The 26,294-nt window shown below is 34.6% G+C and overlaps 1 protein-coding gene across 1 annotated transcript in view; it reads left to right on the top strand.

Annotated features, from left to right (window-relative positions):
* HCRTR2 (hypocretin receptor 2) overlaps nt 1-26,294 on the top strand; it is a 107,523-nt gene that overhangs the window by 61,711 nt on the left and 19,518 nt on the right. The window contains exons 2-4 of the mRNA XM_077769094.1: nt 8,238-8,416; nt 14,933-15,176; nt 22,079-22,194. Coding sequence (XP_077625220.1) covers nt 8,238-8,416; nt 14,933-15,176; nt 22,079-22,194 — 539 coding nt within the window. The remainder of the gene's footprint in view (nt 1-8,237; nt 8,417-14,932; nt 15,177-22,078; nt 22,195-26,294) is intronic.

A 26,294-nucleotide genomic window follows, 5' to 3' on the forward strand; every position in this document is an offset into this window, starting at 1 on the left:
TTTCCCAGCACCATTTGTTGAAGAGACTGTCTTTTTCCCATTGGATATTTTTTTTCTGCTTTGTTAAAGACTAATTGATCATATAGTTGTGGGTTCATTTCTAGGTTTTCTATTCTATTCTATTGATCTATCTGTCTATGTTAGTGCCAGTGCCATATTGTTGTGATTACTAAAGCTTTGTAATTTGAAGTCCAGAATTGTGATGCCTCCACCTTTACTTTTCTTTTTAAAAATTGCTTTGCCTACTCAGGTTCTTCTGTGAAATTATAGAATTGTTTATTCGAGTTCTTTGAAAATGCTGTTGCTATTTTGATAGGGTTGCATTAAATGTGTATATAGTTTTGGGTAGTATAGACATTTTAGCAATATTTGTTTTTCCAGTCCATGGAATGTCTTTTCATTTCTTTATGCTGTCTTCAATTTCTTTTATCAATGTTTTATTCTTTTCAGAAAATAGGTCTTTTACCTCTTCGATTGGGTCTATTCCTAGGTATCTTTTTATTTTTGGTGCAATTTTAGATGGGATTGTTTTCTTAATTTCTCTTTACTCTGATTCGTTGTTGTATATAAATGCAACTGATTTCTGTACATTTATTTTGTATCCTGTGACTTTACTGATATTATTTATTAGTTCTAGCAGTTTTTGGGTAATATCTTTTGGGTTTCTATTTTTGTACCATGTCACCTGCAAATAGTAAAAGTTTGACTTTTTCCTTGCTGATTTGGATGCCTTTGTTTCTTTTTGTTTAATTGCTGAGGCTAGCACTTCAAGTACCATGTTTAGTAAGATTGTTGAGAATGGACATCCTTATCTTGTTCCTGACCTTAGGGGAATGGCTCTCAGTTTTTCCCAATTGAGAATGATGTTAGCTGTGTGTTTTTCATATATGGCCTTTGTTAAGATATGTTCCCTCTAAACCTAGTTTGTTGAGGGGATTTATCATAATGGATCTTATATTTGTCAATTTTTTTTCTGCATCTACTGAAATCATTGTACTGTTCTTATTCTTTCTCTTATTGATGTGGTGTCTCATGTTGATTGACTTGTGATTATTTTTTTTAATGTTTTATTTATTTCTGAGAGAGAGAGAGAGAGAGAGAGCGCGTGAGCAAGGGAGGGTCAGAGAGAGAGAGGGAGGAATAGAGCGTGAGCAAGGGAGGGTCAGAGAGAGAGAGGGAGTCATAGACTCCGAAACAGGCTCCAGGCTCTGAGCTGGCAGTCAGCACAGAGCCCGACGCGGGGCCTGAACCCACGAACCGCGAGATCATGACCTAAGCGAAAGTCGGACGCTTAACCGACTAAGCCACTCAAGCGCCCCGATTGACTTGTGATTATTGAGACACCCTTGCAGCCCAGGATAAATTCCACTTGCGGCATCTGGGTGGCTCAGTCAGGTAAACATCCAACTCTGGGTTTTGGCTCAGGTCATGATCTTATGGCTCATGAGATCAAACTCCACATTGGGCTCTGTGCTGACAGCAAGAAGCCTGCTTGGGATTCTCCATTTCTTTCTCTCTGCCCCTTCCCTGCTTGTGCATGTACTGTCTAAAAATAAATAAATGAACTTAAAAAAAAAAAACACTTGATGGTGGTGCATGACTTTTTCAATGTATTGCTGGATTCAGTTTCCTAGTATTAACGATTTTTACATCTATGTTTATCAGGAATATTGGCCTGTAGTTCTCTTTTTTAATGATGTCTTTATCTGATTTTGGTATCAGGATAATGCTGGTCTCATAGAACAAACCTGGGAGTTTTCCTTCATTTTCTGTTTTTTTTTGAAATAATTTGAGAAGAATAGGTATTAATTCATATTTAAATGTGTGATATAATTTGCCTGTGAAACCATCTGGTCCCAGATTAGTGTTTGTTGTGAGTTTTTTGATTACTGATTCAATATTTTGCTGGTAACTGCTCTGTTCAATTTTCTATTTCTTCATGTTTCATTTTGGTAGTTTATATGTTTCTGGAAATTTATCCATTTCTTCTTGTACAATTTGTTGGTATACAGTTTTTCATAATATTCTCTTATGTTTGTTTATATTTCTCTGTTGTTGGTTGTTATATCTCTTCTCTCATTTGTGATTTGTTTATTTGGGTCCTTTTCATTTTTTTCTTAATAGGTCTGGCTAGAGGTTTATCAATTTTATTGATTTTTTTCAAATAACCAGCTGCTGATTTCATTGATCTGTTTTATTATGTTTTTTTAAAGCTTCTATATTCTTTATTTCTGCTCTAATCTTTATTATTTCTTTCCTTTTGCTAGATTTAGATTTTGCTTGTTGTTCTTTTTCTAGCTCCTTTAAGTGTAAGGTTGTTTTTTTGGGTTTTTTGGGCTTTTTTTTAGATTTTTCTTACTTCTTGAAGCAGGTCTGTATTACTCTAAAGTTCCCTCTTAGAACCACTTTTGCTACACCCCAAAGGTTTTGGACCATTGTGTTTTCATTTTCATTCATTTCCATGTCCATTTATTTTTCTTCTTTTATTTCCTGGTTGACTCATTCATTGTTTAGTAACATGTTATTTAACCTCCATCTATTTGTGGTCTCTTCAGATCTTCTCTTATGATTGACCTTTAGTTTCATAGCATTGTGTTCAGAAAAGATGCATGGTATGACTGAGCTTTTTGAATTTGTGGAGACTTGTTTTGTGGGATAATGTGTGATCTATTCTGGAGAATGTTCCATGTGCACTTGAAGAGAATGTATATTCTGCTGTTTTAGCATGAAATGCTCTGAATATATCTGTTATATCCATCTGTTCCAGCATGTCATTCAAAGCCATGTTTCCTTGTTGATGTTCTGTTTAGAAGACCTGTCCATTGATCTAAGTATGGTAGTATGGTGTTAAACTCCCTCTACTATTATAGTATTATTATAAATTAGTTCCTTTATGTTTGTTATTGTTTAATATATGTGGATTCTTCTACGTTGAGTACACAGATATTTACAGTTGTTATATCTTCTTCTTGGATTGTCCCCTTTATTATTATACAGCGTCCTTCTTTGTCTCTTACTATAGTCTTAGTTTCAAAGTCTATTGTGTCTGATATAAGTATTGCTACTCTGGCTTTACTTTGACAACCATTTGCATAGTAGATGTTTCTCCATCCCCTCAATTTCAATCTGCAAGTGTCTTTAGGTCTAAAATGAATCCCTTGTAGGCATATTTTATTACTTGTTTTGTGATTGTTTCTGAAGATTTTCTCTGATTTTTTTGTCTTTCTTTTATGGTTTTCTGATTTTCTTCAGTGATATATTTAGATTTCTTTCTCTTTATTCTATGTATGTTTATTAGTGGTTTTTGATATATAGTTACCTTTAGGTCTGTATCTTCTGCATAGAACAGTCTATATTAAGTTGATGGTCATTTAAGTTAAATACATTCTTTACTCTTGTTATCCCTATGTTTTAGGTATATAATTTTATGTTTTACATCCTTTCATTTTGTGAGTTCTTCGATTTTTTAAAGAAATCTTTATTTTAACTGTCTTTGTGTTTCCTTCCTTTGTACTTTCACTCTTGGTCTCTCATTTCCAATCAGAGAGTCCCCTTTAATATCTCTTGCAGGGTTGGTTAATTGGTCATGAACTACTTTAGATTATGCCACTCCTCTGTGACTTGGAAAGTTTCTGTTGAAAAACCCTCTGCTAGCATTCTGGGATTTCTCTTGAAAGTTACTGACTTCTTTTTGTCCTGCTGCTTTGAAATTTTTTATACTATATTTTGCCAGTTTAATTACCATATGTCGTGGCATGGATCTGCTCTTGTTGATTTTGAGGAGAGTTCTCTGTACCTCCCAAATACGGATATCTATTCCTTCACCAGATTAGGGAAGTTTTTAGCTATTATTTCTTCAAATACATTATTTGCCCCTTGCTTTCTCTCTTCTTTTTTAGAGATTCCTATAATATGAATGTTTATACATTTGATGAAATCACTGAGATCTCTAAGTCTATTCTTGTTTTCCATATTTTTTTCTTTTGTTCACATGATTACTTTCCATTATTCTTCTGGGTCGTTAAATTGTTGTTGTTCTTCTTCCAGCCTACTGTTTATTCCATAGAGCATATTTCTCCTTTTGTTTATTGAGTCCTTTATCTTTGCTTTGTTATTTCTTATTTCTGTGTTGAAAATCTCACTCATGTCTTCTACTCTTTTCTTGAGTTCAGTGAGCATTCTATGACCATTACCTTAAGTTCTCTATCAGGCACTTTACTTGTATCTGTTTTGCTAAGATCTCCAGCTGTGTCCTTGTCCTGTTCTTTCATTTGGGATACATTTCTCTGTATTCTCATTTTGTGTAAGTCTCTGTGTCTTTTTCTCTGTGTTAGAAAAGTCAGCTATGTCGCCAATTCTTGAAGGTAATGCTCTTATGAAAAAAATATCATGTAGGGCCCTGCTGTGTAATGTCCGCTATTCCCTAGGGCGTGGTACTTCCAGGAGTGTCTCCATTGTGTGGTGCATGCACTCTGTTATTTTGTCCTAGCTGCCTTATCTTTCAGGCCTATCATTTGCAGAGGTTTTCTTTGCCCATTGAAGGAAGAGTTTGATCCCTGGTCTGAATGTGGCATGTTTTAACCAGGTGTGTTCTACTCTTTTTGTGAAATGAGACCTATTATTGTGGCATCTGGAACTGAGGCTCTGTAAAACTGCTTTGGGAGTTGTACTGTGAGCAAGTGTTTGGGCTAGTCTTTTGGGGGAGGGGAACTACTGTACTGGGACTGAGGCAAGCATGATTGGGAGGGGCAGTTCCACTGGAGTGAAGTGGGTCTTGTTAGAAGCAAGTTAAGTGACGAGTGTGGACACTGCATTGGTTCCCTGTACTTTTGCTGAGGGACAGATAAGGGAAAGGCACTGACCAGTTCCTTTGTTCCCAGTGGGGTCTTCCCATAAACACTGCTTCTCTGGGACATGCTCTGAGGTGAGTGAATGACTTCCTCAATATGTGACCCAGACACTCTTCAGATTGCTGTTTCCATGCTGAATGTCCACAGGCTATTTGCCCTTGCTCTTCTCTAAGAGCAGCCCCAATGTCCTCTTGGCTGTATCCTAGCCAAGCATCCTGAACTTTAAAACTTCAGACTTTAAACTCTGCTGTTTGCAAGCTCACAAAATCCAGCCTCTCTTGGTTTCCAACCCAGTTGCTATGGGGGTTTGTTTTCCACATGCACTCCCCTATGTGCTAGTCTGTCTTTTGCCCTTCTTTATGACTGTGGCTCCCTCCCCACCACAACTAACATGATCTATTTCTCTCCCAAACTGCATCTCCACACTTCCTATCTTCTTTGATGTATCCCATTCCCTACCTTTAGTTATGGAGTTTGTTGTTCCAGTCTTTAGGTTGATTTCTCAGATATGTAGGATGATTTGATAGTTACGTAGTTGTATTTGTGGGATGAGGTTAGCCTAGGATTCTCCTACTCCACTCTCATCTTCCAACATCTACCTCTTGTATTTTTTATTTTGGTCATTCTAACAGGTATAATATAATATCTCATTGTAGTTTTTCTTTGTATTTCCCTGACAATTAGTGTTGTTGAGGCTCTTTTCATGGGTCTTTTGGCCATTTGTGTGTCTTTGGAAAAATATCTATTCAGATCTTCTGCCCGTTTTTTAATCAGATTATTTATTGTTTCAGTGTTGAGTTGTATGCATTCTTAATATATATTGGATATTATTATTAACCCCTTATCAGATATAACAGGCCTCCAGTTATGGAATGAGTAAGTCATAGGGATAAAAGTAGAAGCATAGGAATAAAAGTGATATTGTAGTAGTAATGTAACAAGATAGATGGTATAGCCAAACTTTTGATGATATATCATAATGTATAATCTTGCCAGATCACTAAGTTGTATACCTGAAGCTAATGTAACATTGTGTATCAACTATACTCAAATAGATTTTTTTAAAAAGATATATTAAGATGGCATAGCATGGGGGGTAAAATTTAAATATGAGCTCTAGCACTTGCAGACTATTTGTCCTTAGGTAGTTTCTTTAAGCTCCCTAGATGCAGTTTCGCATCTGTTAAGCAGGGAAAGAAATAGTAATCATGTATAGTGTTGTTATGAGAATAAAACTAGTTTATAATTTACATTGCTTAGAATAGGTCATGATATATAGTAAATAGTATAGAAATACTGGCTGAAAATATACTTTTCTCATATTGGCTAGTCATAATGCATCAGTACTGTCTTTCCATCTTTGTTTCACCTCCAAAATATGGAGAATTGGGATTAAATCTAGAACTGGTTGTATTTTTTTAAGTCTTATTTTCTTGCACCATTTGGACCATTTCCTGACCAAGTATTAATGGTGTGATACTTATATCAATTTCCTTAGAACAAGTTATGATAATGTCTTAGTCAAATCCTAGCATGCCTTTGTGTATGTGTGTGTATGTATGTGGGGAAAAATCATTCAGTAATATCCCTTTCAAATAATAAAGGTTACAGTTTTCCCTAATAAAGTTAATCTTAGTTTTTGGATCGTAGTGTACTGGAATTAGAGAAAGATGTGAGTTTTCAAAATTCAATCCTCAGGAATTCAGGTATTTTATTAAATTAGCACCTGTTGGTGACTGAAGGGTAATTTCACTTCAGGAGCTAATGAAAACATTTTTCAGCACGTGAAACTCTTAATAAATGGTATATAATTGTCCAAAAGAAATCTTTATTTAGTGACTTAAATTTAACAAAATGTGCTTTTATTTATTCACTACATAAAGTTACTAATCACTGCATCATTTAGGTGCATAGGTGACAGCTCTGACAGTTTAATGATACCCAAGGCAAATTCAGTTACTTTTAGTGAAGCAAACCATCAATAGATGTGGGTAGCAGTGCTTACACCTATATAATTCTTGAGCCAGTGATTATGTAACCCTTGGATACATCACACAGAGGAAGACAGAGAATTGAGGAACTGAATGTTCTTTTCATAAAGAGCAACTGAATAAAGTAGAACAGCTTTTAAAAATGAAGATACACTGAAAGGCAATGAGGAAGGCTCGACTCTGAGAGTATTGAAAAACGTGTTTGATTGGAGGTGATGTTTAGAAGCCATCAAGAGTAATAGTGAGGAAAGAGGATTGAGTCTCTAGAGTTTATATGTACTTTGTTATAATTCCTTCCTTTTTACAAGTAAAGAAAAAGGAATGGTGAAAAGACCAGTTCCTCACTTGGTGTTGAATCCCAGTTGCAGCTGTAGTTCTGTGCCTTATGATCTATTTGTCCCTAGCCAAGCTCCACAAATTCCCTGTATCTCAATTACTTCATGTAAAAAATGATGGTAACAATGTCTTCCCTTGGGATTGTCAAGATTAAACGACCTAAATATATATATGAACCATATAGCTCAGTGTTTGCCAATAATAGGGGCTGAGTAATTTTTGGCTTTTGTCTTTTAAACCTCTTCATCTATTAAAAGTTCTAAATGCAGAGATTGGGAGCAGATAGGATAAACGTCATGGCTGAAGCAAACACTATAGGTCATTGAAAATAGCTAGCTCCTAATTCATCTCACTTCAGTAAATATGTCTTGAGTCTCTACTACATGCTGAGCACTAAGGGAATAGAAAGAAGAATCAAAGATTGTTCTTTAACTTCTGGGAATCATGATTCAAAGTCAAGTAAAAATGAATGCAGCCTTACAATCCACTGAGACATAAATGAACTGATTTTAAGTATGGATTCAGAATTCACACAAGTTGACTGATTCAGTGAAAACAGTACAGCCTTAAATCACCTTCCCTTTTCTATGTTTATTTGTGGACCTTACAGGAGTATTAATTAGGTTGGCAGTATTTCCTCATCAGTATCTATTTTCCTTGTATTGTTACTGTCTTAGTTTTTTTTTGGGCTGCTATAACAGAATACCATAAACTATGTGGCTTATAAACCACATACATTTATTTCTCACAGTTCTGAAATCTGAGAAGTCCAAGATCAAAGCTGTACCAGCTTCAGCATCTGGTGAGGGCCAATTTCCTGGTTCAGAGCTTTTTCACTGTGTCCTCATATGGTGGTAGGGGCAAGGAATCTCTCTGGGGCCCCTTGTTATGGGCACTAATCCCATTATTGAGGGCTCTGCCACCATGATCTATTTATCTCCTAAAGGCCCATTTTCTAATACCATCATACTAGGTGTTAGGATTTCAACATGGGAATTTTGTGGGGACACAAGTATTTAGTTCTTAATGGTAACTATTCTTTTTATTTTCCCCAAATTAGTTTGTGTGGCAGTGTGGAAAAACCACCACATGAGGACGGTAACCAACTACTTCATAGTCAACCTTTCTCTGGCTGATGTGCTCGTGACCATTACCTGCCTTCCAGCCACATTGGTTGTGGATATCACCGAGACCTGGTTCTTTGGACAGTCCCTTTGCAAAGTTATTCCTTATTTACAGGTAATTGTTTTCCACACATCTATTAATTTAAGCAGAAGCTAATGAAAAAGTATTTTCAGTTAAGAATTGAAATTATTTTCAGTTATGGTACTTTGGTAAATTAACTAGTGAGCTAAGAGAAATATACTTGCTTAAGGAATTGGCAGACTTAAGAAAAATAATACTTGAGGAGTGCCTGTGTGGCTCAGTCAGTTAAGCGTCCAACTTCGGCTCAGGTCATGATCACACGGTTCGTGGGTTCGGGCCCCACGTCGAGCTCTGTGCTGGCAGCCAACTCAGAGCCTGGAACCCACTTCAGATTCTGTATCTCCCTCTCTCTCTGACCCTCCCCTGCTCTCTCTCTCTCTCTCTCTCTCTGTCTCTCTCTCTCAGAAATAAATAAAACATTTTAACTGCTTAGAAAAAGAAAAATAATACTTGATACTTTCTGGGTAAATAAGTTCTGGGTGAAAAAATCAAGCAACAGAATCCTCAAATCATCATTAGATGCTGAGCAAACCTTTTATTTCTTTGATCTCTAATTTTCCCATCGTAAAATAAGGAAATAGAACAAATTGATGATTGAGCGTCTTCTAGCTCAAATAAGCAAGGTCTGTTTATTTTCATTTTTATAAGTGGTTTTGTTTCACAATGAGAAATTAAAGTTATGTGATCAAAGTAGTGCAGTGAACAAATTTCAGTGTTGGTTTTGAATCAGACTACCAGGTTTGGAATCTCTGTTCTGCTATTTACTGAATGTATGCTATTGATCCAAATACAAAAGCTCTTTGTGATTCACCTACTATAAAAGGATAATAATTTTTATTATAGCTAACTCTTATGCTATAATAGAGTGGTGAAATAGAGTGGTAAAATGTGGTGACATTTTACTTAGATAATTTACATAAAGTACATGGCATAGTGATTACCCTCTGGAAGAGGACGATCTTAATAAAAATATAGTATGTTCTCAGTAACCATAAGTTATTATCATCATCATCATCTAGACATTTTATTGTTCTTTGTGAGAGTAGTTTTTCTACAATAAAATTTCCCAGAAGAAATTAGGAATAACCACTTTCAGAAATAATTTTGTGATGGGTATTCTGACAGTGATAGGTATTCTGGTAATTGATAAGCTGACTTTACTAATATTAAAACTTCTGCTCTGTGGAAGACAAGTGACCAGAGGAAGGGAACACAAGCCACAGACCTGGAGGAAATATTTTCAAAAAGACGCATATAACAAAGGATTGATATCCAAAATATACACAGAACTCTTAAAACTCAACAATAAGGTAACAAATAACCCAATTAAAAAATGGGCCAAAGACCTCAACAGACACTTTGCTAAATATTATATATAGGTGGCAGAGAAGCATATTAAAAGGTTCTCCTTATCATATATCATTAGCAAAATGTAAATTAAAACAACAATGAAATACCACTATACACCTCTTAGTATAGCCAAATTCTGGAACACTAACAGCACCAGATGCTGGTGAGGATGTAGGACAACAGGAATTTACATTTATGGTTGATGGTAAAGCCACTTCGAAACACATTCTGCAAGTATCTTGTAAAACTAAACATCTCTTCATATCATCCAGCAGTTGCATTCCTTGGTATTTACCCAAAGGAGTGGAAAACTTATGTCTATTCAAAAACTTGGATACAAATCTGTATAGCAGCTTTCTTCATAATTACTAAAACTTGGATGCAACCAAGATTTCCTTCAGTAGGTAAATGGATAAATTGTGGTACATCCAGACAATAGAATATTATTCAGTACTACAATGAAATGAACTATTAAGCCATGCAAAGATATGGAAGAAAGAAGAAATATAAATGCTTATTATTAAGTAAAAGAAGTCAATCTGAGAATATATATATTGATGATTTCAGTAATATGACATTCTGGAAAAGGTAAAACTAGAGAGACAAATGGTTGCCATTGGTGGGCAGGGAAGAGCCCAGAAGATAATATAGTGGTGGATATATGTCACTATCTGTATATCCAAACACATCCTCCAGTGATGGAGCATTTTTGTTTCCTGAGAGATTCTGTCTGCTTCTTTATCAACAGTCCTCAGTCTAGTCAAGACTTCAGCTAATTCTCTCCTCCATAGGCCAAGGGAAAACTTCTGGTTAAATACAAGATCTGAATCAGGTGAAAAAAAATTAGATCCATTCATTACCTCATTCAGCATTGCTGCTTTACAAAAAGTTATAAATGTACAAAAGTATTGGTGCACTGGTAGAACTACTGTCTCCAAAATTTCTCAGACATTTATTGCCCATTTCCATAGAACTTCCCCAAATGGTATGAACAGCACCAATGGGAAATAAGCCATTTATTTGATATTGAGTAGTTGTTTTTCCTTAGTTGTGATATTCTGAGATGGATGGCTTTTGTTCCTTATATGAAACTTACATCCTACTTAATGTTTAAAAACATGTTATAAAAACATCCAGCCAGATTTTAAGGTTATTCAGTTGTATTTAAGAATGTTTGAAAAAAAAAAAAAAAAGAATGTTTGGACATGTACTAATTTTATGACTTACATGTTCTTTTTCTTCTAAATACAATACAATACAATAAACAATACAACCTTTAGGTTTATGACCAATATACAGTAATACTTTGGACATGTTCAAAAATCTTAAAAAGCTCATAAATGTAATAAAGCTTAGCTCAATAATTCAACTGACCCTTTTGTGTCTTTAATAATTCTATATATCCAAGATCATTAACATTTACTGGGTTATTTTTTAAATAATTAGCATGAATTTCTTAGAAAAGTATAACATATTTCAGTTTTCTTCTCACACATGTAGGAGCAGTCAGCTATTTTTTCAGAGTGACTTTTTTTTTTTTAACTGCAGAAGAAGGTCTGCACAAGAAGTGTCAGGAAAAGAACAAAGTCAACTGAGATGAAAGCGGTGGGTGGTGGGTGGTAAGATAGTCTCCCTCACTCTCTTGGTCACACGTTCCCACTTTCCAGTCTATTAGTTCCTGTGTCCAAATATGCAGTGTGACAAAATTTCTATTTCTTTTTTTTTTTTATTGTAAAGTAATATCTATACTCAATATGGAGCTCGAAGCACAACCTTGAGATCAAGAGTCGCATGCTCTACTGACTGAGCCAGCCAGGCACCCCAAAGCTTCCATTTCTACTTTCCATAGATCTCTGATGTCTTTTTGTCATATCTATATGCTACCATGATGAGACAGACTCATCATCTACCAAAGCAAGTCTCCAGCATTCCCCTGACCACAGGGTGCCCATAGTATGGGTGAAAGATCAAGCTCTTAACAGCAGAAGTTCACATCATCTTATATCACTTCCTTTACAGCATTTATAATCTTTACTGGATTCATTCTCAAATGATTTGCTATCAGGTTGATTTAAGCTAAAGTCAAAATCTAAATGGAAAGGTACCCAGAAGTACACTCCTAGAAATGAAAGCAGCAGCACAACTCTCAAATATAATCACCTACACTAAGATGAAATTTTATATGCCTCCCAAGGAAATGTTGTTAATGGGATGCTAGTGTGTATTATTCACCAGCAAATATAGTAGTCAAGCAGTGCATCTTAAATCATTGATTGCTAAGGGTCCATTCAGTGGATTCTATTGTTAGATGAACCCTGTCAGCATATTCTTTTGCGTTGCTCCATATTACAGAGGAGGCTCTGCTCCTTGGCTCACTGTTGGGACTGGATGGCAGTCTTTCAAGTGAGTTTTTAATTGATTATTACTATTTAATAATAGAGGAAAATACTAGAAATGACTTTTGAATTTGAGCCATGCTACTTCTATCCCATTCAGCCATGTCAATTAGAATTCATGAGTGATAAATTACTAGGCCTTGTTGAGCATTTTAAACTTCTGATAGCTAGTAGACTGGGTAAATACATCCCTGGCCTGGCAGCAATGAAATGTCTGCTGTGAAGCTCTAGCCTTCCATACTTCTATTCCCAAGTTAGCAATAGTATTGAGGGGTCCTGGGTGCTTGGCATATTTGTAGGGAGAAAAAGGAGGCTGGAGGGTGAAGGGGTTGGTTTGAGAAGGACACTTGAATTAGCTCTAAAACAGCACTAAGTAATTCTCAGTAGTCATCAACCAATTTAAGACTTCTCTGATAGAGTTCAGCCTTTAAAGGTACACTGGACATTTACATCCAAGAATTTAGTATAGGCTTTTACTTGTAATTTCTGTGATATTTCCTCTGTTCCAATTAAAAGCAATCCATTCCAGGGGTGCCTGAGTGCTTCAGTTAGTTAAATGTCCGACTTTCTCTCAGGTCATGATCTTGCAGTTCATGAGTACAAACCCTGGGTCGGGCTCTGTGTTGGCAGCTCAGAGCCTGGAACCTTTCAGATTCTGTGCCTCCCTCTCTCTTTGCCCCTCCCCTGCTCACACTCTCTCTCTCCAAAATAAATAAACATTAGAAAAAAAGTTAAAAAAATAGTTTTTTTTTTTTAAAAAAGAAGTCCATTCCAATTAAAAGCTAGAATGCCAAGTTTGAGAATGGAAGAGAAAACTACTAGTATAATCACCATTCTCATTGCTATAATCATAAGTAATAAGAGCTACTTGCACAGCATTTACCTGGCAGGCCAGGGCTAGGCATTTCACATCTGAACTGACTCTCCCCATAATTCCATGGTTGGGTACTATTTTCAACCACTTTTACAGATGAGAATACTGAGGTATAGAGAGGTTAAGGAACTCACCCAAGATCATGCATTTATCAAGTGAGATGGGAATCATGCCCAGGAAACCTGCTTGCAGAATTGATTTCAAGTACACTGCCTTTCCCGTAGAGAAACAATAATTGTATCTTCTCAGTTTCACTCATTTAACAGAAAAAAAAAAAACGAAAAAACATATGCATTTGGCATAAAACTGTAGAACAAGATGACCCAACATTGCACAACGAGCTGGTGGGAGAGTAAAAATAGGTCGTCCTGACTCTTAGTCCAGAGACTTTTCTCTTGTGCTGCACAGGCTCTTTGATCCCTTTCTGTCATATGAACCTATAGTCAATGCATCAACAGAGAAGGTCCTGAGGGAGGAAACAGACATGTCTGCCCTTCCACATATGGTGGGATCAATAAAACCAGGACAGGAAAAGTAGAGAGATGACTGGATCACATCTATTACCTTAGATTGCGTCTTATCATTGTTCCTTAATTCAAAAAAAATTTTTATTAAAGCACTTCAAATACTGTGCCAGGTACAAGACACAGTTGTGAAAATAAAGGAACAAATAAATTAATAGCAGTCCCTCCTGCCACAGAACTTTGTTCTAATAGAGAAGAAAGACAATAAATAAATTAGTGGAACAAAATAATTGTACTATATCACATGGTACTTACCATAAGTACTGAGAAGAAAATAAATAGAAATCTGTAACAAAAAATAACAGAAAAGGGAATGAAGTTTCTTTCTAATGATGGGATTTTGAGACTGATACCAGAATGAATGATTCATCCAGTATAGGAGCATACATTACATATAATTACACAAACTGATCATGTGGGTATAGGCATGCTTAACACATATCTTTACTACTTCCTTTAAGTTCCAAGTTAAAGTATCACTTGTGGCAGTGTTAATTATATGGAAATGTGGACTAGGTGAACCTATTTGAGTTTGAAAGGCAAGTTGCTAACACCAGCAATAAGCAAACTATGGTGAGGAGACCCACGCAGGATTCTCTTCTAACATAACTCTTGCCTTGAGTTACACGCTAGAAATTAACTGATGCACAAATAGCCTTTGTTATTTGAAAATACGGACTGCAATATGCATTTTTTTTTTAAAAAATCCTAGCTAAATGCAATTGCAATCAAATTTCTATATATTTTAAAAGCTAAACATGTCGCATTATCTCTATAAGTGAGAGTTTTCTAGTTCAAACTAAACATACATGTTCTATATTTTTTTCTTTTGGAAGGTTTTTTTTCCCCTGTCAATGCAAAGTTGCAAGATAAAATGATGACAGTATTCAAAGAGTGCCATATTACAAATTAAAACATTTGGCAGAAAATGGTTGCAGTGTTCTCATAACATCTTTTTCATGTTTCACAAGAAACATATTTTTCCCTAATACCTTTTTAATATTATTATTATGCATTTTAGGGAAAAAATTTGCATGAAATATTTTCTCACCATTTTGAGTCTGATTATCCGTGTGACCCTTTCTAATACGGGAAGTATATTAAGAGTGGATCCATTTAGGGGCGCCTGGGTGTCTTAGTCGGTTAAGCGTCCGACTTTCGCTTAGGTCATGATCTCGCGGTTCGTGGGTTCGAGCCCCGCGTCGGGCTCTGTGCTGACTGCCAGCTCAGAGCCTGGAGCCTGTTTCGGAGTCTGTGACTCCCTCTCTCTCTGACCCTCCCCTGCTCACGCTGTCTCTCTCTCTCGCTCTCTCCTGGAGAATAAATAAAACATTTAAAAAAAAAAAAAGAGTGGATCCATTTAATACCTAGTGCTTCTCTTATCCTGTGTTCTTTCTCTCTCTAGACCGTGTCGGTGTCTGTGTCTGTTCTTACACTGAGCTGCATTGCCTTGGATCGATGGTATGCAATCTGTCACCCTTTGATGTTTAAGAGCACAGCCAAGAGGGCCAGGAACAGCATTGTCATCATCTGGATTGTCTCCTGCATTATAATGATTCCTCAGGCCATAGTCATGGAATGCAGCACCATGCTCCCTGGCTTAGCCAATAAAACCACTCTATTTACAGTGTGTGATGAGCGCTGGGGAGGTAAGTACATTATGAGCCACAAGCGGACATTTATATTACAGCTGCAAACTAAAATTTTGTTTTGCATACCTATTGTAAAGCTGGCCTTGTATGCTTTATTGGCATCTGTTAATACAGTTTTGCAAAAGCATGAAAACCCGGTTGAAACCCAAAACAGTTTCACAGAATAGCTCCACCTACCTCTGTCCTAAGGAAATCACTATATACGGTTGTCTAGTTTTCATAGTTTTCAGGTAGAGAATGAATGGGAGAGCTTTTCCTAAAATTCAGATTTCATTATGCCAGCTTTTCTTAAATTGTCTATAACAATGACTCATTTATATAATCCAAGTATATAATACAGAATGATTAACATTTTACAAGATAGTGCAATGTTATATTGTTTCAAGTGCCAAATTATGTAATGGGCTTCAGGAACTGGGAATTTTCATTTTACAACTGTGTCCTGCCTAGAATCCTGACTGGAGTTGAGTATGTAGACTTACGCTCTTTAAATCAAATTATCTAAATTTGCTGATTATATTCATAAAATGTTAAACTGATAAATGATCACTGACATAATTATTTACTAATTTAAGAGTTATATTAATTATGGGGGCACCTGGGTGGCTCAGTCAGTTAAGCACTCAGTTTTTTATTTCAGCTCAGATCATGGTCTCACAGTTTGAGGGACTGAGACCCACATGGTGCTCTGTGCTGAAGTACAGAGCTTGCTTGGGATTCTCTCTCTCCCTCTCTTTCTGCCATTCCCCTGTTTGTGTGTGCATGTGCACACGTGCACACTCCCTTTCTCTCTCAAAATAAACATTAAACAAAGAATTATATTAATTATGAATCCTTTTAAGTTTCAAATCTGATATGTATGACAGTTAAATTTATAATTAAAAAATTTTTATTTATTTTTGAGAGAGAGAGAGACAGAGTATGAGCAGGGGAGGAGCAGAGAGCAAGGGAGACACAGATTCTGAAGCAATCTCCAGGCTCTGAGCTGTCAGCACAGAGCCCAATGTGGGGCTTGAACTCACAAACTAGGAGATCATGACCTGAGTGGAAGTCGGACGCTTAACTGACTGAGGCACCTGGGTTCCCCAATCTGGTATGTATGGCGGAAGTTTGAAGGCCTTCTACTCCTTTGGTTCAAAACTCTCAGTGATAGCCTTTAAGGTTTTCCTGTAACAGTGGAAACATTTCTATCAATACCTGATCACGGCACAAACCTGGACACAGCAAGGGAATCAAACACTACTGCATTTTAGTATCTCATATGCTAGTTAGAACATTATTACATTAAATTTCAGGAAACTCTCTTCTTCTGGTAAGTATATAACTATGGCTCATACTTAGGAAATTTAAACGTTAGGAAAGAATTTGTGTATAGACAGATGTGCATCTATGCTTATTAGGAAATGTATCAACAAAAGCGCTGTGCCCATGGATTGTTTATGGATCTGATATTTTCAAGTATTTGAATCTTGGAATTTATATTAATTCCTACCTTGGTACTTTGATTGGAACACTGAAAAGAAAAAAAGGAACTAAAATTTAGGCATATGCTTTCACTCTAACAATATAAAAAAGGCACTGGGATTACATTTCATATATTATCCAAAGACCTATATTAACTAAAACTGCACAGTCTGTTGTGTCTATTATCCTAAATATGAACTAGCTCCTTTTTTTAAATTTTTAATGTTTTATTTAATTCTGAGAGAGAGAGACTGTGTGAACAGGAGAGGGTAAAGGGAGGGAGACACAGAATCTGAAACAGGCTCCAGGCTCTCAGCTAGCTGGCAGCACAGAGCCAGATGCGGGGGCTCAAACCCACCAACCGTGAGATCATGACCTGAGCCAAAGTCAGATGCTCAACCAACTGTGCCACCCAGGCATCCCTAACTAGCTTTTTTTGAAATTGAGATCTTCTCTTACTTTCTAACGTTACAGTTCATTTGCTGTATATTTTCTGGATCATCTTCATTTTCCCACAAATTTCCCTATTAATAATGCAGACAAAAACAAAATGAATTGAAAATTCCAGAAGGGCAAGTCTATTTCTTAAGTCTTAAATAAGAGAACAAAGTCAATCCTGGCCATTTGAACAAATATTTGCAAAGGAGCTGCTAACATTTCAGCAAAGAATTAAAGAGAAGGAGAAATTCTCCAGACAAGCAAGATGGGAAAGTGTGTCTAGAAAGGGAGCAAACCCACACAATGAGAACTATCCCTGAAAGAAGAAAAGAGGAGGGTCTGAACTTGTAGTTTCTGCAGTGTAGGGATATGCAGGCTAAAGAACTGTGGGAAAGATATGGTTTGGGGACCAGTTTTCTCTTATGCAATTTTTATACAGTGAGTTATATTTGGAAATCAGCATAAAGATCTCTTGATCAGAATGCTTTAGTTTATTAATGATGAAATTGAGCCATAAATTATTTGCTGATTATGAAGTAAAGAAGTATATTTAAATTTAAGCTTCCAAGTCAAAAGTTGGATTTTTTAAGCTTGTGAAAATGGTAGTTAGATTAAAATACCCAGCTAGAATTTAACATGTGTCAGTACTATTTTCTCTAAAATATTTTAGTAATTAGTTTATAAGTTTGTAGACTGCTTTTATGAGATTTTACTTCTTTTTTTTAATGTTGCCCTGAATAATCAAGCAACATTCACTTTCATTAGCAAAAAGATTGCAGAGCTAGGGAATCTTGTCAGTTATTCTGATTAAATAAATAGCCACATCATTTTATAATTACTTTGAGTAAAAATTATACATATCTAAAACTCATTTCAAACTTTAGCATTTATTATCTAGCTGTAGCAGGGACATTTTCCTAAAAAACAGCAACTATACTGAATATTTAAAATTCTAAAGCCTTCAGAAGTAATTTAGGGAAACTATTTGAAAAATGATTTTATGTTAGCCCACAATTACTTAGCATGATTATAAAGGCTTAAATTAAGCCATACAAAATTGAGTTTATCATCCAAAAGTTAAACAATAAAATTTATGAAGTTAACTTTTTGAATATGAAATGGAATTGTTAATCACTTAATGTTTTCAAGAAGAATATGAAACAATTAAAGTTATTATCATTTTAATCATTTTGATTATGATGATTTTAAGTCATCTATTTTATTATGATGATTTTTATATAGCATGAGCTTTGTTTTTATAGGCTCTTTAGAAGTCCATGTTCAACTTAAAATGTTAAAACTCAGACACATGTGTGATAGTCACAAGATAAAAAGACCATAGGAAATTATATTTTATAGTGTTGGCTCTCTAAAGTTTAAACATCTTTAGAGTCTGAAAACATTTAGTCCAGTTTTTAAAAAATTGTCAAATATCTTCTATTTGAGATTAATTCATGAACTGTGTTTCTTTTTTTATCCTAAGTTAAATAAATAACATAGTTATAAAAGCAGATGGTGATATCATAATTGTCCTACAAACAATATATTACAGCATAGAAGAAGCCAGTAAGCAATATGGTCAGTTGATTCATATCTATCAAATCACTTTTAGGAAAGTCTTGCAAATGCTATGTCAGTCATGGTGCAGAATAACTGAGAATTCTGTCTCAGTCTTACTGAAAATATTACCAGAAATATTTAATATTTTGTGGATAAGTTATTTCTGCAACTCATTATTTTTATTATTGCCAGTGGCTTGTAAGAAAAAAAAAGACCTAAGCCATAATTTCTGGAAGACACACTCGGTACTCAAAACAAATATATTAATATTTATTTAAATAATCTTTAAAATATGCCTTTGTATATGTTACATTCATTCATACTTCTAAAATTTTTAAATTAGTCCAAAATTATATCCATTATTTCTTGATTGCTTGATTTGTAAATGCAGAGTTTCATAGAACATACCCTATTGGAAGGAAAGTAACTCCTTTTCTACACTCAAAGATATAATTGTCTCACCATTCATCCAACATTTAATGAGTATATATTGTTTGTCAAACATTATCTAGTCCTTGGGAATCCATAATCTCCTTTTTCTTGGATCTTACTGCCAAATTATTCTTTGGTGGTCTGAAAGAAAATAATATGGAGCACTTCTTTACAGTCAAACTAATTATAGCATCAGCCCTATTATGAGACACTGGGCATGTATGAATATATATTGAATTTGAATATACATATATGTATATGATATACATATACATATATATATGTAGAGAGAATATTTTATTAGAGAGAAGATAATAAAATAAAGATTCAAGTAAACTTTGAAAAGATGGTCTATATGGAATATTTGGGAACTTTAATTTATTGTCTCATTGAGTCCCTGATAGGTGTAACCTGAAGGACAAAGTGTTTGTAGGTTAAGGATAATTAGATTAACATGTTGGCTCAGTAATGCACTTTAACTCACTGAGATTAAGTCTTGCCTTGTTAACATAGGACATTATTCTTTAGTCTCTGATTTTGAAGCCTAAATAAAGATCCACATTTTCTCCTTAATTATTGGTTTGGTATATGTGGAAGAATTTATTCAGATTGTGCCTATTTATTATTTAAGTAGAAACCAATCTTGAATGGTTGTCAATCTTTAAGATCCTGTTTTATAATATGTCTGCTTAAGCACAACAAATTTCATGTAGCTATATTCTAGTTTATATATAAATGTCTTGAATATATAGAAGACATTGTTCATCAAGTGCAGAGAGAGTTTAGAAAAAGTTTCAACACATTCAACTTAAAATTCCACTGGCATTTCTAGGTTTTCAATTAGCTTAGACTGTAAGCATGGAATGAAGAGTGTTAAGACTATCATGTTTCCCCAATTATCTTTAATAATCTCTTTTTTAAAACAATCAATCCCAGCCTGCAACTGTAATTTCACTTGATCAACTTTTCTCTGTGTGGGTGTTCATTATCATAATATGCATTTACCACCCAATTACATATTTTACAAACTATTTATAAATATACTGACCACAGAATGAGCTTTCTCTCCTATCTGTTTAAAACCCAAATTGTTATCGTGGTGATGGTATCCATAGCTGCAATTAAAAAAGAAAAATATTGCCTCTCAAATCTACCCTTCTTCACTCAGTTTTGTCTGAGGTAGACCTCAAGGCTTTACACGTATGTCAGCTCAAATGTGTATTTTTTATGTGGGAGCTCATGTGACACCTTCAAAACAAATAAAAGTTCAAAGGCATTCAGGTGCCTGGGAAGTGTCCAGGTCATCCTCTAGTCCCCTGAAATTGGCTTACCAAATACTGCTCTGGCTGTAGCACTTCAAAGGGAAAGACTGTTATTCTTCCAGTCACTGCTCAGATTCTATCACTTTTTATGTAACTGCCATGGTTTATGGGATAAACTTAAAAGCAAGTTAGAAACAGATGAGCTAGGTGTGAGCCAGTTGGGCCACAGAAGAGCTAAAAATGACACCCCACATCAGTTCCCTTGGTTGCTCTATATCAGAAACATGGGTACCCTGCTGTCCCCTCTGAAGATTACAGTCAAGAAAAACATCTACATGAGAAAGAAGATGAAGTTTTAGAAGGAAAAATAAGGACAATATTAAGCTCAACCGTCTCTAGAAGAAAAGGCTATGGACTCAAGACTGTGGAGAATATTCAGCTCATAGATATATTTAAAATATATTCAGTAACAATTATATGAATGATTGTTCAAAACATATTATCAATCTTTGTGTTCATCTTCATAGTTACTATTGGTCAATCCTGACTGTAAATTGTTCTTACCACATTTGATAACATAACTGAGTCTTCATGCTTCTACATGCCCTTTCTGAAGCAATGAAAAAAACAAATGCATGAAGGTGATAGCATTATCCCTCAATAATAGTATGGAACTAACCTCACTGCCAATATCAAAGTCAAATAAAGCTGCTTAAGTAAAAGTAACTGGATCACTTGTCACATATTCAAATACAAGTATGGGAAAAAATATCCTTGAAAGAATTTAAAAAGTCAGTAGAGACTCCTGGCTGGCTCAGTCAGTACAGCGTGTGACTCTTGATCTCAGGGTTGTGAATTTGAATCCCATGTTGGGTGTAGAGATTACTTAAAAATCAAATCTTTAAAAAAAACAATTAAAAGTCAGTAATAAATATATTTAAGAAAGCAAAAAATTATATTAAACCACAATGTTACTAATTGAATAATTGACTCTTCAATAAATGCCTAATCTATGATATGTATCACCTGTATACATAGACTTAATGGCAAGAAATTGCTACAATATTAGAAGTGCTTACAACTAAATAAATGAGATGAATATATAAAAAATACTTGTTTAAAAATTAATAAAACCCAAAAATATTATTTTCATTAATACATTGCATACATACATATACATACAAACAACGTACTGAGAGAGAAATTTTATATAGTTCTGACAATCAACAAAAAGAATCATTAAATGTTTGCTGTGTTTATTTTTCCAAAAATTTTCCACACTGGGGGGTACAACTGGGAATAGCTTCCCATTTCTCAAGAAACATATTCTAATGAGGAGGAATCAACTGAGTTTATACTCTTTTCCCAAAAGCATTAGCAATTAGATTTACATTGTCTTGTTTCTTATTACAAATTTAATTATAGCATATTCCAAGCTAATTTTTATTAATTAGGCTAGATATAATCAGCCAAAAAAGTTCTTCTTGATAAATGAACACTTGACTTTGGATAGCCTATGTTAACACAAATTAAGAAATGGCTAATTGTTATTCCTCTCTGAGTACATTAAGTGAAATTAAGACTTCACATTTAGAGTGTGTGTGTGTGTGTGTGTGTGTATCATATCAGTGAAGTCATATAGAAGTTAAATGTACACTTTGAAGGCAGAACATTGACAGAAATACCTTTTAAAAAGTCTGTGAATTATGAAACCAGAGTTTATTATTTTGGCTTTCATTTCAGGTGAAATTTACCCCAAGATGTATCACATCTGTTTTTTCCTGGTGACTTACATGGCCCCACTGTGCCTTATGGTGTTGGCCTATCTGCAAATATTTCGTAAACTCTGGTGTCGACAGGTATGTGATTTCAAATAATTTCTTTATGTTTTCTTTAGGATGTGCTTAAAAATAAAAGCTAAGAGTATATTGAGCCAACATAATATGCCTAGCAAAAGACTATATTCTTCTAAAAGAATGAGACCCTAACCATGGAAATATGCCTAGGCAATTTTTAGGGTGATATTTAAGGAATGTGTTTTATGAACTGCCTTACTGACTTTAAATTTTAAAGCTCCATGATGAAATGATTTGATTTTTGTCTGGGACTCATAAATTTTACTTTGTCAAGTAAATAACAAAAATTCTTTAAAGTTTCCTGAAATTTTATGTAAATAATATTGTCATTTTTATGAGATATATGTAGTACACTTTTATTATATGGGTTAAATCTCCAACTTCAAAGATCTTATTTTTCTTTAGTACATTAGAGAATCAGACAGAATTTAGAATTTTAGAAATTGTTTATAATGCTGATTTGTGAGTATTGTAATTTGTTAAGTAATTTTGCTCTGTCCGTGAGTATATTCATTCTTTGTTGCTCATTTATCAAGTATTTATCGTATCATATTTCTTTTGCACGCGTAGCTGATAAAAAGCTGAAAGCCCCTGTCCACATCACTGATGAATTCATCAACTAGAGGAGGGAAAGAGTCAGATGCACAGTGAAAATCATCTTCATAAACATAAGCCAGAGGATCAGAGGAAGGCCTGGTGGAGGGGTATCTAATTCAGAGCAGAAAACATTTAAGGTGAACCTTGATGATTCAAAGTAAATCAACAACAAATACATGTAAAGGTTTATAAAAGTTTAGACTAAGGATATAGCTCATACTCTTATATATTTTACCCTAAAATGCCACACCTCTTCGAGATGTATCTCTCTCTTTCTCTAAACTTCTTGCCAGTACTTAGAGTTTATCAGGCTTGTAGAATCCTTGTACTGGGCCACCTTAGTGCATTAAAAGGATTCCACAAAGCTTTTCTTTGGTTTTTGAAAGTGAATCTTAATTTGGGTCTCCTTCAAATTTTGTTAGTCAAAGCAAGTTTTTCAAGATATCTTTTACTGGTTGAATATCAGTAATGGTTGCATTTTTTAACCATATATCTTAAAATTCCAACTTTTTTTCTTTTCCTCTATTTGTATAAAGAATTTCTTTTATAATATTAAAAATGTAGCTAGTATGAATACTTATCATCATTCTGACCTCTAACCTTTTCAGCTAAGTAACAAATGTGTACCCCTGTAGAACATGAGTGCTGTATTCTAGGTCCCAGTAATAGTTTCCTCAGCGCTTTCCACATGGCCATGGTATCACACATTTTAGGGTGTTTGTTACTTGGTCCCCACTTCTTGGTAACTATTATTATACTAGTCATTTTTTGCTAAGCTATTCTGCTGGGGAAAAAAGGACTTAAAGTATGTGGCTTTGCAACAACAGTTTTTCTCACGGTTCTTCTATGTCAATATTGAGAATGGGCTGTGGCTGTGTTCTCCTTGTCTCATTTTGGAACTCAGTCTAAAGGAACAGCACTTCCTGGGACTTGCCATTCTGGGACTGAGGGAAAGGGCAAGGAATCTGGAAGAAAGATATACTGTGTCTTAAATCTTTGCTTTGAACTGGCATCTGTTAAGTCTCTTCATATTTCATAGGCCAAAACAAATCTTGTGATTCAGCTCGACTGTGGAGAAGGGAAGTATCCTACTCTCACAGAAAGTACTGCAAATGAATGGGCAATGGGAATCTTCTTACAAGCTGAAGAGTGAATAATTGGAAATGATATATTACAGAGAAGTCAAAATCACAGGCTCAAGGTTGAGACTGCATGAGTTTGAATCCTGACTCTGCAGCTTAATAGACGCATGAATTTAGTCAGTTTCTTACATTTCTCTGCCTCTGATTATCTTTAGAGTGGAGTTGCATAGCATCTACCTCATAAGAGTTGTTACACTTATTTGATGAATTAATTAAAGTGCCCAGAGCATAGAAAGTGCTCAACAATTAAAATACTTTAACAGTATATACTATTATTCATCCTTTCAACTAAATCTGCTTATATATCTAAAATAACAAGTATCTGTTGAATCTGTGTATGACAACTTTCTTAAATAGGTCTCTTTCACAGTGCTTTAAATAACATTAAACTGACTTTTTTATTTGTCTGTATGCTCTATTCTACAGATGAAGATAGTATACTCTAGCCTTTATCTTGTATCCCTCCAATTTGTATATACATGGAACATATAGTTGCTCAATAAATACTTTACAAGAAAAAAAGTGAGTAGAAAAATAATAGAAAGTTCTGGGAATATTTAGATAGAATAGAACATTGGGGAATCCATTGCCAAGTTACTCAGAGAACAATTCATAGAAAAATTGGAATTTGAACATTTTCTTGGAACAGAAAAAGCTTTTGAGTTTGTAAGAGTAAAGATATTTTAGATTTTGATTGAGATTTTTGACTAGGAATATTCACTGTTAAGAGCATTCCCTACTTCCATATTTGTTCTAGTAACTGTGCATTACATATAGTAGATGATTATATTGGCTTATTCATTGATTTCCAGATTGACATAACTTTAGGGAGCACCTAAATCTGTATTGTTCATCATTGAATTCCCAACACTTAATGTGGTATCTTGCACTAAGAAAGTAATCCGAAAAATCTTGAATAGTAACTACCAAAGTCCAACCAGTTTATTTCTCCATTATTTAAGCTTATAGCTCTTCATTTCTCAAACTCTAAAGTAAATTCAAAATTGTGTTGCAGGTTTAGAAATAACCCACATTTTTTTGATGAATTGTTCTGGTTAGCACAGACCACATAATCTAGGAGATTTGCAGTAAAATGCTTGGGCTGTGAAACTAAAAACATTTACAAAACAGATTGGGATGGAAAATGACAAGTTTAGCTGAGCTCACTTTAGCAGCCACAATAAAGTAAATTAAACCCAAATGTGTGATTACGTAGACTTCTGCTTGAGCAACTGAATTTCCAACTGTTAATGTCTATAAACTGCGTTCCAAGGCATTATGTGTACCATAGGCTATGTCAAGTGGGCCATCCAATGGAGGCCTATCCTATTTGCTTAGCATTACAGATGTGTGAAATCTGTTACATACTTTGGAATTTGTAAGTGTAAGATTATTAGTGAGTAAAGCATGTGACCTTGTCTGACTTTCTCAAGAATTTTTAAGCTTTGTTAAATGAATTAAGTAATGCTTCGCTATAATCATGACTTAAACTTTTTTTGTATAATGTGACTCAGGAAATTCATTCAGTCTGAAAATTCTACAGACTCTTCTCTAAGACTGTTCTAAGACCCGCTTAATCTTAGTTTATGTGACTCTGTCAATGTCCTTTCTAGTTATAGACCATGATAATTCAACCCTTAATTTCTAATCATGTGAACTCATGTTAACTCATTCTAAAAATATTTTTTAAGCACCCACTGTATTATTGGTACTGTTGGAGGAACTGGGGATAAATCATGATTGATATTTGAGTTTGGACTAAGTTTCAAATTACCAAGGACTATAGCTTTGAAAAACTTTTCCTGTTCCAATTTTTATCACAGTCTTTTCTATTGCTCTTTATTCTTCAACATTCTTCGAAGTAAACTTAAAATAATTAATATTAGGTCATGACAGCTCAGTCTAGTATGAGAAAATAGACAGCAAATTGTAATTGAGAGACAGAATCAAAAGTTAATAACTCAAGTCCACATGGCGAAATAAAGAACACTAATATAAGTAACCGCATAGGTAAATATAAAAGAGAGTATAAATATTTTTATTTGTAATACTTTTTTCTCCTACTTAAAGACAATAACATAAAGCAATAATTATAAAATAGTATAGATTTAGCTAATAATGTAAAAATGTAATTCAAAGGAAGGATAAGGGAATGAAGCTAGATTGGACCAAAGTTTTTATACACTATTGAAATTAAATTGTCATTAACCCAAACATTGTTTGTGTTGCTAATTGTAACTCTCAGGGCAACAACTAAGAAAATAACTCAAAAAACTATTGTGAAATAAAAAAGCAAGCAAGAGCATTAAAGTTGTATACTAGAAAATATTTAATATAAAATAAAGCAGCAGTGGAGGAATAGAC

The sequence above is a fragment of the Crocuta crocuta genome, unplaced genomic scaffold (assembly GCF_008692635.1).
Source record: "Crocuta crocuta isolate KB4526 unplaced genomic scaffold, BGI_CrCroc_1.0 scaffold205, whole genome shotgun sequence".
Taxonomy (NCBI): Eukaryota; Metazoa; Chordata; class Mammalia; order Carnivora; family Hyaenidae; genus Crocuta; species Crocuta crocuta.